The sequence below is a fragment of the Macaca thibetana genome, chromosome 14 (genome assembly GCF_024542745.1).
Source record: "Macaca thibetana thibetana isolate TM-01 chromosome 14, ASM2454274v1, whole genome shotgun sequence".
Taxonomy (NCBI): Eukaryota; Metazoa; Chordata; class Mammalia; order Primates; family Cercopithecidae; genus Macaca; species Macaca thibetana.
The window spans coordinates 59,459,796-59,471,326 of NC_065591.1; the positions used below are offsets into that span (position 1 = coordinate 59,459,796).

The following is an 11,531-nucleotide window of genomic DNA, read 5'->3' on the forward strand; positions in this document are numbered from 1 at the left end:
AACTGTTCTAAGAGAGCCTTCACTGGGCACAGGTGTGCACATTGTAATATGTCAGTGAAAAACTTGTTCTCAACTCCTTAAATCCATCAGATGCCACCCAAATGGCCTTTACGATGTACCCATCCATTCTAGTTCAAGACGATAGGAGGGCAGAGATGACAGAAAAACCTCTCAAGAAATTGACACACATCTTCCTCCAACATTTATCCTCTGTCTGCTTCAACTCTCTCTTCTTACCAAACATATATCTGGGTACTTACTAGGTATCAGGCACATCCCTGGGGACACAGAGATGAACAAGAAAAACCTAGTGTTGGCCTTGTGGATCTTATATTTCGTGCAGAAGACATATCACAAAAAACTATATATTTTAATATATATATTTTATTTTTGATCTTATTTTAATATGATTTAAAGGTGATTACCTCATAATCTCTCCTGAGAGTACAGATACATCACTCAGTTATATCTATAGGTTAAATCCTGGATATATTTTAAACTACCACCTGGCACAGCTCAGACCTCAAGACTGGCCAGGCCCTGGAGGAGCTGCAATGGTGACTCAGGGTGAATCTGGTTCAGATGTGACTTCAGACTCCTCCCCATAGACCCTATGATACCTTTCCTGCCCCAAGTACAGACCTCCTTCCAAGTATACCAGAGTCAACTCCAAAATTCCCAACACCCTCATCTCTAATTGCCTCTGACCGTAATATTCCACTGAACCTAGTCTCTATTCTCCCCTATGTTTTGGAATACTGTGCAAAGAAGAAGGGCTGGATTTCCACCAGCACCAACACCAGTTCCAACAACTGTCATGGTATGGCTGGGCCAGGTGAATGGTCCTGTTGGAACTATTCACCCTCTTTCTGTTGGGAGAATGGAACTATTCTTCTCTTGGAATCAGCCCTGAACACAGGGAAGCCCTGGATCTAGGCTCCAGGGCTGGCCAGAGGGAAGAAAAAGAAGAAGTATCTGCTCTGGCCCATTTAACTAGATGAAACCTCTCAGAGCTTATAAATCGAGAACATATGCTCTGGTGTGGGATACAAAGGCCAGTGTGCATGGGCACTGTTACAGCAGTGTGATGTGAGAGCCTGCTTTGCCTAGGCTGAATATTGATTCTCTATTCTTAAGGTACCTCACCTCTGACTCTAACCCACTAGATACTACACAGTTCATGCTCATCACCTCTGAGACTCAGAATTCAGGCTTCAGAGTTCAGAATTCAGACAGAATCCATCCCGGCCCACCATTGACTTTGCCTTTTCTTTCCAGCCCCATAAATGCTTAGGGAGGAGGCAAATACTTTATTGAAGTGCAACTTTCAGGGTATACTTGTGAATCGCCCATATGGGAAACATTCAAAAGACATCTTAGACCTAGAGGGCCCAGGGTGTGCTTTTGTGTTTTCACAAGTGTGTGCACACCTGTGAAGGGCATCTGTGTCTATTGGTGTATGACTGCCAGCATATGTGTGTTTAGGAGGTGCATGACTGAATGTGTATATATTATGTAGGTGTAAGATACATCAGTGCTTGTGAGAAAGCATGTGTGCTGTGTGCTCTGAGAATGGAAATTCCAGAGCATTTTAGATGGAATGCACAGTCTTGGGGCCAACAGGTCTATGAGCAACTGTGTGTGTGTGTGTATTGGTAAGTGGGGGCTGAATGTACACTATACTCCTATGTCTCTAACTGGGCATCTACAGACCAATTTGCTCCTGTGTCTGTGATCCCACAGACAGGATGACAGAGTTGCAGCAATTAGGCTTTACTACAACTGGATTCACTAGGAGGTGGGAATCCTGGGGATAGGTATGGGGTCACTCTGGACCTGGGGGTCCCTCCTGCGTGGCCCTGCCCTCTTCATCTTTGGAAGTTCCCTCCCCAGGCTCACCCTCGTCATCAGCCTCAGCCAGGTCCTCAGGCATCGGCCACTCTCGAGTCTGCCACTCCAGCCGCTCAACGCGGTAAGCAATCTTAAGTGCGCTGGACTCCAGCTCAGCCAGGAGGCGAGCAAACTTCGTCTGTAGATCATCCAGCTGCTGGTCTAGGCCTCGTAGCCGGGACTCTGTGGCCTCCTGCAGGGCGATCTCAGCTGCCTCAGCATTCACGTCCAACTTGTTCATTTTCAGCAGGATCTCACGTCCCTTCCCTTCCATGACGGTCTGTGCCTGTGGATACTCGCTCAGCACCTCCCGCAGGTCCTCCTTGCTCAGGCAGAATAGGTCTGAATAACCTATGCTCTTGATGTTGGCTGTGCGGCGGTTCCCAGACATATTCCCTGTGGCCCATGGGCAGATGGAGGATAGTTAGCAGGAGGGTGAGAAGGTGGCATTTCACTCCTGAACCAGGGCCTTCACCTCCATATTTGTGCTTCTGAGCCTCTCCTTCTGCCTCATTAATTCTTTCATTTAGTAAAATACTGGGGACCAGGCTCTGTGCTGGGTGGGTATCAGTGACCTGCCTCAAATAATTCAGTCTAGAGGAGATACATTTATATTGGAATAGTTGCATAACAGTATGGCTGGTGCAGTGCAGACAAATTCATCAGGTGTTGTGGAAAGGCAGGCAAAGAACCCCTACCAAACTATAAGGCAAGGAATTTAGGGAAGTCTGGAGGAAGGGATGTCCTAAGATATAATTTGAATATTTGTCCCTGCCCAAATCTCATGTGAAATGTAATCCCCAATGTTGGAGGTGGGACCTGGTGGGAGGTGATTGGATTATGGGGGCAGATCCTTCATGGCTTGATGCTATCCTTGAGATAGTGAGTCACGAGATCTGGTTGTTTTGGTTGTTTGAAAGTGTGGCACATCCACCAACCCTTGCTCCTGCTCTCACCATGTGACATGCCTGCTCCCCCTTTGCCTTCTGCCACAATTATAAGCTTCTTGAAGCCTCCCTAGAAACTGAGCAAATGTCAGCACCATGCTTCCTGTAAATCCTGCAGAACTGTGAGTCAATTAAACCTCTTTTCTTTATAAATTATCCAGTTTCAGATATTTCTTTACAGAAATGCAAGAACAGTCTAATACACCTGAACTGAGTAGGAAGTAACTAGGGGGAGGAGGACAAGTCGGGGTAGGGCAATCTAGCCAGAAGGAGGAGCAGGAACAGAGGGAAGTGGGTAGAAAAGAGTCAGTTGGATGCATAAAATAGGAAGCAGCTCAGAGTGGGAGAAGTGCAGAGTGTGGGGACGGTAGAGAGAGGGGAGATCTAGGTCACGCTGGGTCTCATAAGCCATGACATGAAGTTCAGGCCTTATGCTGAGGGCAGTAGGAAACTATTGAAATATTTTAAGCAGGGAGCTGTGTGATATCCTCTGCAGTTTAGAAAGATGTTGGTGGAGAATGGGTGGGGAGATAGGTGAGGCTGATTATTGCAAAGTCTTAGAGCTAGAAGGACCTTGGACAAGGGAAAGGGAGCTACTATTTGTTGAACACTTGCTGTATGCCAAGCATTGCACTGGATGTCTCACTCACATAGCTCGTTTATTCTCACAGGTAACTCTGGGTTTTTATTATTATCCTCATTGGATAGGTGATTAAACTGAGGCCTAAATAGGGAAATGACTTGTCCAAAGTCAAACAGACAGCATCTTACCACATACAGGATGTGGAGCCTGAGGGGATCATTGGAGGACAGATGTGAGGCTTTCAGAATCCCTGAGTAGAATTCTCATGCTGAGAGAGCCAGAGCACATCCAGCCTCTCAGTCTGTGACAGTGTGCTCACCCCATTTGTAGGATTTCCTGCTTGCACGACCTCATGCCTAATACCTATGATTAGGCATAACAATTCCTACTGCACAGGGCTGATGAGAGGAAAAAGTAAGCCAGTAGGTAGTACCTGGCTTGGCCAAAGGTGATGGTCAGTAAATGGGAACTTCTTCTCTTCTACCTTTCTCTTTCCACTTGTCTGTAAAAAGGTTGTTCTTTCCACTCATCCCACATGTGTATACCTGTGAAACCTTGGGCAAATCACCCAACTTCACTGAGTTTGATTTCCTTATCTTTAAAATTGGGATAAGAATAGTACTTATCTTATAGAACTGTTGCAGGAATTTAACGAGTTTATATCATATGAAGCACTTAGAACAGGGCATGCAGTAAGCAGGTAATAAATATTAGCTGTTATTATTATTATTATCTTTATCACTGTTCACTAGTCTATTGGTGCTTCAGGTGAATATCCACAGAGCAAGTCTACTCTCTCTTCCACGAACCCACCCTGTTCACTGGTCTTGGCTCAGCTTCTCAGGGAATGGATCCTCTATGTGTTGGTTTTCTCCTGAGCCATCTAGTGACTCAGAGAAGGGCCAGGTTTCCTCAATCAGAAGTTTAGGCCTGAAGTACTATCTGGTCCCAGCACTGGGCTCTGTTGTTCCCCCCTCCCCCCACCCTGTCCTCGTCCCTGGAACAAATACTGGGATACCCACCTTTGATGTTGATGATGCTGATCTCCCCAAAATAGAGTCCTGCACCGAGCACAGCATACTGTGTGATACCATCATCTGCCACCACGGCCAGTTGACCCTCTCGGATGATGTACATCTCTCGGCCAATGTCCCCTTTGCGGCATACATATTCGCCTGGTGAGTAGGTCTGGGGCTGCAGCTTCAGCACCAGCTCCTCCAGCAGGCTGGCTTCACAGTTCTGAAAGATCTGCACCTGGCTCAGAATAGTTAGGTGCACAGACACAGCCACTTCTGCCCGCAGCCGCTCAGGCAAGTGCTGTAAGATGGCTACCTCATTGGTTATCTTCTTGTTGATCTGCAGGTGCTGATACCTGAGAGTAAGGACAGTGCCATTTCCTTACCAGCCCTTTGTATGTCTGCCTCCACCCCTTCCATCAGGGCTCAGCTCAGCTCCAGCGAAGAATCTCACCATACTGAGATCTAACAGGGGTCGTGGGAGTACCTGACAGTTGGATCATCTGTTTTCCAGGGCATAGACACCTCTACCACTTTGCATAACCCTTCACCTCCTCCTGTCAGGCTCTACCCTACTCACCAATCAGTGATGTCTTGTTCCACCCCTACCCTTAGCTACCTCAGCCACCAAGGTCCCCCTCCTCTCTGGAGACCCTCTGCTCTCTTTCCCCAACTTTGTGACACTTCCTTTTGTTCAGTCCACAGTATGGATCACCATAGGTAGTCAATGATCTTGTTGCTGACCATTCTCAGGGGGATTGCCTTTCTTCACCCACTCCTTCCAGAGCCTTCTGAGCCCTACCAGGCAGTGGCAGTTCCCATTCCATGCTCTCCATATTATCCTTTTTTGGGTATGAGCTCCTCTCCCTTTCAGTCTCTTACCCACCCCCTCTCCCAAGTCCTGATTCCCTCAGTTGAAAGAAGTTTCCTCTTTCCAAGCCCCACCCAGCAAACCCACAGCTGAATGCTACATTTTGATTACCTTGCCTGGCTCACTAGGCACTAAGTACCCAGTCACCTCCCTCAGGTTCCATCACGTACACTGGTCCCTGTCCTGGTCGGGAACCCCGCCTTCTCACCAGTCAATAACTTGCCGTTCCAGCTTGTGGTTGACGTGCTGCAGCTTCATGTACTTCTTCACCAGCGCATGATCTGGGTAGAAAGCTGCATCTGCAGTGTTCATGTTGTAGATGACAGAACTCATGCTACCCATGATGGTGGCGAAACCCATGACGGCCAGCAGGAAGTCGCCCACCATGAAGAAGTACTCCTCCTCCCGGGCTGGCGGCGGTGTATCGCCCACTGTAGTCAGGATTAGCGTGGAGAAGTAAAAGCTGTAGAGGTACTGGCGCCGCAGGCGCTCAAAGCCAGGCTGCGCGGGGCCCGGGTACACCCATGTGTCACGCCCGAAGCCCAGATACCGGGATAGGGCAAAGTATAGGCAGCTGTTCCAATGGATGACGACAAAAATGTAAAGCATCAGTTTGGCAATGCGAAAGGCATTTGGGTAAGCTGTGCGGGTCTCTGTGCGGTCGAAGGCCTCGAAGAGGCGGGGTGCGCGGAGAAAGCGGTTCAGCCTCAGGGTGGGTGTGTGCGGGCCCAGCCGCACGTAGACCACGTCTGTGGGCATCAGGGAAGCCAGGTCCAACAAGAAACTCCAGGTGCGAACGTAGCGACTCGAGATCCTACCCTTGTCCACCACCAGGATGCCCTGTTCCAAGAATCCTGGGGAGAGGTGGCGGGTAGGAAGGGGACCTGCTGTAGTCAAGCTTGGACTGGGCATGAGCTGCCCAGGGCAGGCCAGGGAGACTGTCTGAAGGACAGGGTGGAGCCGGGTATAACTCTGCTCTGGGGTTTCTGGGGTGAGCACTGGGATACTCTCAGGCCTGGAGGCACGCGAAGGTGCTAGCATGGCGGGGGGTGCCTTTCTTGTTACTTCTTAAGTGGCTATCTTTAGGAAGGGAAGGTGGAACAAACGGTCATTCCTAGAAGCTCACTGACCTGTGTGGAAGCGCACCACAATGTCTAGTAGGTACAGCAGGTCACTCGTGTAGTCCAGCACCAACCAGGCCACCAGATAACCGTGCTGCAAGTCCGGGAAGCAGGCTCTGCAGGGCAGGGTTAATCATGATCGGATTAAGGGCACCCTCTGTGTGTGAGGCGTCTCCCTAAGGCCCTCAACCCTCTGTCTCAGACCCTCCCATGGAAGTTGCTCCTCCTCCCTGCCCCACCAAGGGTCTGCCCTTCTCCTTGGCCTCTCTTTAGTCCTCTTTTTGGCTTCCAGCCCCTCCCTTAGCACCCCTGCCACACCTGCACACGAGGATGATGAGGTTATACATGACTGGGAAGACCATTGTGTTCAGCCACCAGTAGTAGTAATCCCCAGATGGGTCCAGGACAGGCAGCGACTTCCTGTAAGAAGGAAAGTCTTGCTTCATTTATTCACCAGGTATTCAAAGTTGTAGTTGTGACTGGGGTACCAAGAGGAATGAGGAGAGATCCCACACAAGGGACCAGGACTTCTCACCTGTTCTTGGATGGGGCTGAGGGACTGGACTCTGTTGTCTTCACTTTGGTGTCCTGGCTCATAGTTCTGTGGTCTGGTGCTGGGGTGTGAGATATTCACACCCTCTCTGCCTGTAGGGGACTTGGGAGTTGGGGGCTAGTGCCTGACTGCCTGAAGGAGGCTGCCCTTGGGCTCCTGCTGTGACTTCTTTGTCTTTGAGGCTCTTAGCAACACAGCCAGAGCTAGCGCTACTGAAGGGGTGGAGACGGTCTAGCTCTAGCACTCTGCCTGCCCAGCTAAACACCTCTAATAAGATCCCTGGAGAAGGTGGGGGTGCATGCCTCAGAGGGAAGCCTGGGTCTTGTCTCTGTTTTCCTCCTCCCCTCTTTCCACAGCAACTGAGCTACATAGGTGTCCTCTGGGTCAGAAGACCTGAGTTTTAGTGTAGGATCAAACACTCTGTTTTATCTTTGTACATTCTCTGTTTGGGCCTCACTATTTATTTATTTAACAATTATAACTGAATGGCTCATCTATGTCAGGTGCTAAACTATTCTCCAGGGACAAAGAGATGTCTCTCACATGAGAAGTGAGCTCTATTTTTGTAACCTACATCCCACCCATATCTACCTCCACCTACATCTTCCCCCATCACACCACTATCATAGATAGTGCGATGGGGCCATCCTATGGTTCTTTTGTGTTCATTTCCTTCTTGTTACTTCTAGTACCTCATCCTACCAACTACTCCATGTGTTTTATGGTCCCTAATCTTTCAACTTTTCTCTTTTTGTGAACCTGCTTAAATATCTCCTACATCAAAACAAACACTATAAGTTCTCCCTCAACCTGATGTTCCTTTCACTGCTATCATCTTTCTCAGTCAACAAGTCAAAATCATAACACCCATAGGCAGGTGTTCTGTGTGCCAGGCCAATATTGTGCTAAGTACTAGGAATTGGAGATGAATAAGACACACTCTCACCTCTCCAGAAGCTCACAGTCTGCTAGGTGAAATAGTCAGGCCAGCAGGTAATTACACATTAGGTAATTAAACAGCAGCAGTCATTGCCAGGCTACTGATGAGTACTCTGTTAGGTGGATACACAGAAGGTTATTATAGTATCCATGAAGTGTCCCTACAGAGCCTGGGTTCTACAGGATGAATAGGAGTTGGGTACAGAGATGGGAGGGTGAAGAGCACTAGAGGCAGAGTGCACAAAGTGGGCAAAGGCATAGAGATATCAAAAAGCATGGGTGACTGGGCAAACATCAATTGGCTTTTTTAAGATGGCCTAGCGGGTAGCGGTGAGAGATGAGGTTGAATGATAGACAGAGGCCAGCTCAGGAAGAGTTCTGTCAGCCATGTTATAAAGCTTGGATTTTACCTAATGGCAACAGAGAACCTGTGAAGAGTTTTGCACAGTTCAGTGATAAAATCAGCTTTGTGTTTTTGGAGTGTTTCTTAGAAGAAAAACCTGTGGTCCCTAATTAATTTTTGTAAAACTCTCTTTTCCCATGGCTTCTTAATTTCTTTTTGAAAAGTATTACGCTTGTTAAAATAAAAAGACAATATTCAAAATAATGCAACAAAATGAATAAAATCCTTTGTGATGCCATAATGTCTTAGTTTTCTGTTTATTTTTAGTGTCTTTCATAAGCTCCTCTGTCTATTCCTTCTATGACGGTGTTTTTTTTTTCTTGGATTCTGTTCTAGGCTTTCCACTTTTGCCATCCTCCTAACGCTGTCTGGTTGATGTCAGTCACCCACAGACTTGCTTTCCCATACAGTGGCTCCCGAGAACTCTCCCTGAGCTGCGGTTTTCTATATGACTAACTGCTCACTGGATGTTCCTACTTGGATATCCCGCAGTCACCTTCAACCCATTGAGTCTATAACTGAGCTCATTATCTTCCTCCACTTTTTCTTCTAGAATTCCTATCTATGCCCTTTCAGCAAAAAACCTATGACAGCATTTATTATTATTACTGTATAACATTGTGGCAGTTAAAAAAAATGTTCACAAATTCTTCGACACCAATCCCTTGTGATAGTTTCAACCAATAGAGTATAGCAGGAGTGATGTTGTATGACTTCTAAGGCCAGATCATAAAAGGCCATGCATCTTCCTTCTGGTTCTCTTGGAATGCTTCTTGTCTGGTAGCTCCCTCTCAGGATGTTCCCTCTTGGAACCTACCCATCATATTGTGAGAAGTTCTGTTTGACAGATTCCCCACTGACTTTCGCTTTTTCGTTATCCCAGCCCAGGAATTAGATGTGTGACTGAAGAAGCCTCCAGATGCTTCCAGTCACCAGCCTCAAATCACCCCTAGATGTTCAAGCTTTACAGATAAGGCCCCAGATATCATGGAATAGAGACAAGCCATTCCTGTTGCATCTTGTCCAAATTCCCAGAATTTGTGCACATAGTAAAATGGCTATTGTTTTTATGACACTAAGTTTGGGTTGGTTTGTCACAGAGCATAGTAACCAGAACAAACAAACACAGAGAAAGGTGTATAATCCTTAAGTGTACAGCTTAATACATTTTCACAAAGTGAACACACCCATATAACCAAGCACTCAGGTCAAGAAACAGAATATCACCAGTGCCTCAGGAGCCCCACTCTGCCCCTTTCAGTCAATGTTTTTCCAAGAGTAATCACTACCTGAATTCTAATATCACAGTTTAGTTTTACCTGTTTTTGAATTTATGTAAACTAAGCATTAGTTTTTAATTCTTCCTCTTATTTTCCTCTTCTATCCATCCAATAATCAAACCATGGTGATCTACCTTCTAGAAGTCCACATGTCCACTTCTCTGCATTTCTGCTACTCTAGTTTGGGCCTTATCAGCTTGTTTGGCCTTCTGCAAAGTCCCCCTCACTATCAATCTATGTATAAAATTCTTTATAGCTATCATCCCAAAAATAAAATCTAAATTCCTTAACATGGTTTATAAAGTTCTCCAGTCCATGTCTTCAGCCTCATCTCACAATGTTTCCTCACATGTTGCCTAGGCTCCAGACACACTATACTGACTGCAGTTCTTATAGCACCTCCCACATGCTGTCCATTCTTCCTTTCTCTGGTATATGTTGATCCTTTGGTCTGAAACTTCGATTTCTTTTTAAATACTTTTTATTTGAACTAATTTTAGGCTTACAGAAAAGTTGTAAAAATAATACAGGGTTCTTATAAATTCCTTATCCATGTTCCCCTAACGTTATGATCTTATATAACTATAGCACAATGATAAAAACCAGGTATTTAACATTGGCAAAATACTTTTTTTTTTTTTTTTTTTGGAGACGGAGTCTCACCCTGTTGCCCAGGCTGGAATGCAGTGGTGCCATATCGGCTCACTGCAACCTCCGCCTCCCAGGTTCAAGCGATTTCCCAGGTTCAAGCGATTCTCCTGCCCCAGCCTCCCAAGTAGCTGGGATTACAGGAGCACGTCACTACGCCCAGCTAACTTTTGTATTTTCAGTAGAGACGGGGTTTCACTATGTTGGTCAGGCTGGTCTCGAACTCTTGACCTCGTGATCCGCCAGCCTCGGCCTCCCAAAGTGCTGGGATTACAGGCGTGAGCCACTGCGCCCAGCCGGTGAAATACTTTTAAAACTACATACTTTATCTGAAACTTCTATTTTTCTATTTTAGTTTATCTTACTCTTGCTTGTTTCCCAAGACTCGGCTTAGACACCATCTCCTCCTGGAAATCTTCTTTAAGCTCCTTCACCATACCTTCCTCTCATCCTCTATACATACAAATCATGCTAAGTGCTGCTTCTAGATGGCCCCCGTAGTAATGCACTTATTACACTACGTTGCAATTCTCTGAGGTCCCGGAGAGCAGAGACCGGTTCTAACTGATCTGGAATCCAGCTGGGCATGCAGGTACTTATTCCGTGTTCCTTGACTAAGTGCTCAAGGGGTCACGGAGCAGCACAGCACAAAGGTGTTGGGCGAGCCAGGGGCAGTCATCGCTGGGGTACTAGAGACCAAGCTATGCACGACGAGGCAGCAAAATGAACTAGAATGCCCGCAGTCAGCCCTCTCCAGGCCTCGCTTTTCCGCAGGCCGGGCCCACCTAATGATTCCTCCTGTCTTTTCGTGATAGCCACGCCCCTCATGCCCACTCTTCCACTCCACGCGTCGCCCGGAATCCGTGGCCCCACCCCTTTCTCGTCTTTCTTCCGGCTCCATCTCTCTCAAGCCCCGCTCTTCTGATCTTTCCCTGCCTGTAAAAGTCGCGTCTCTCCTTAGGTCCCGCCTTCTGCCCTCTGGTTCGACCTTTCCTTCCCGGGCTCCGCCTCCGCTCTGCGGGCCTCCACCTTCCCTGAGGCCTTCCCCTATGACACGCCGGAGTCCCTCTGAGGGGCGGGATTTACGTACGAAGGGGCGGAACCAAGAGGAGAGGCGGTGCTCCTCCCTCGGATAGCAGTCGGCGATCCCGCCCCTGCGTTCAGCCGTTGCCAGGAAACAAGCGTCCTTGCTCGGGTTTGGTCGGGCTCAGCCAATGAGCTGGCACGCCATTGCCCAGTCGTGCGTCGCCGGGCGGTTACGTGTGGTGCGCGGGGGCGCG

The 11,531-nt window shown here is 47.7% G+C and overlaps 1 protein-coding gene across 1 annotated transcript; it reads right to left on the minus strand.

Annotated features, from left to right (window-relative positions):
• Positions 1-465: 465 nt before the first annotated feature.
• On the minus strand, positions 466-10,204 carry CNGA4 (cyclic nucleotide gated channel subunit alpha 4). Its single transcript, XM_050756547.1, has 6 exons — positions 6,964-10,204; positions 6,747-6,848; positions 6,438-6,544; positions 5,516-6,161; positions 4,443-4,792; positions 466-2,286 (listed from the first exon to the last, which is right to left on the minus strand). The coding sequence occupies exons 1-6, from the start codon at positions 7,023-7,025 to the stop codon at positions 1,826-1,828; spliced, it is 1,728 nt and encodes a 575-aa protein (XP_050612504.1). The 5' UTR covers positions 7,026-10,204; the 3' UTR covers positions 466-1,825.
• Positions 10,205-11,531: the final 1,327 nt, after the last annotated feature.

What these genes read in the sequence shown, in the direction of transcription:
- CNGA4 (XM_050756547.1), bottom strand. Translation starts at nt 7,025, where the DNA reads ATGAGCCAGGACACCAAAGTGAAGACAACAGAGTCCAGTCCCTCAGCC. An exon ending in GAACGGCAAGTTATTGACTG is followed by an intron (nt 4,793 to 5,515) that starts GTGAGAAGGCGG and finishes CCTTACTCTCAG; the next exon opens with GTATCAGCACCTGCAGATCA. An exon ending in CAGCATCATCAACATCAAAG is followed by an intron (nt 2,287 to 4,442) that starts GTGGGTATCCCA and finishes CATGGGCCACAG; the next exon opens with GGAATATGTCTGGGAACCGC.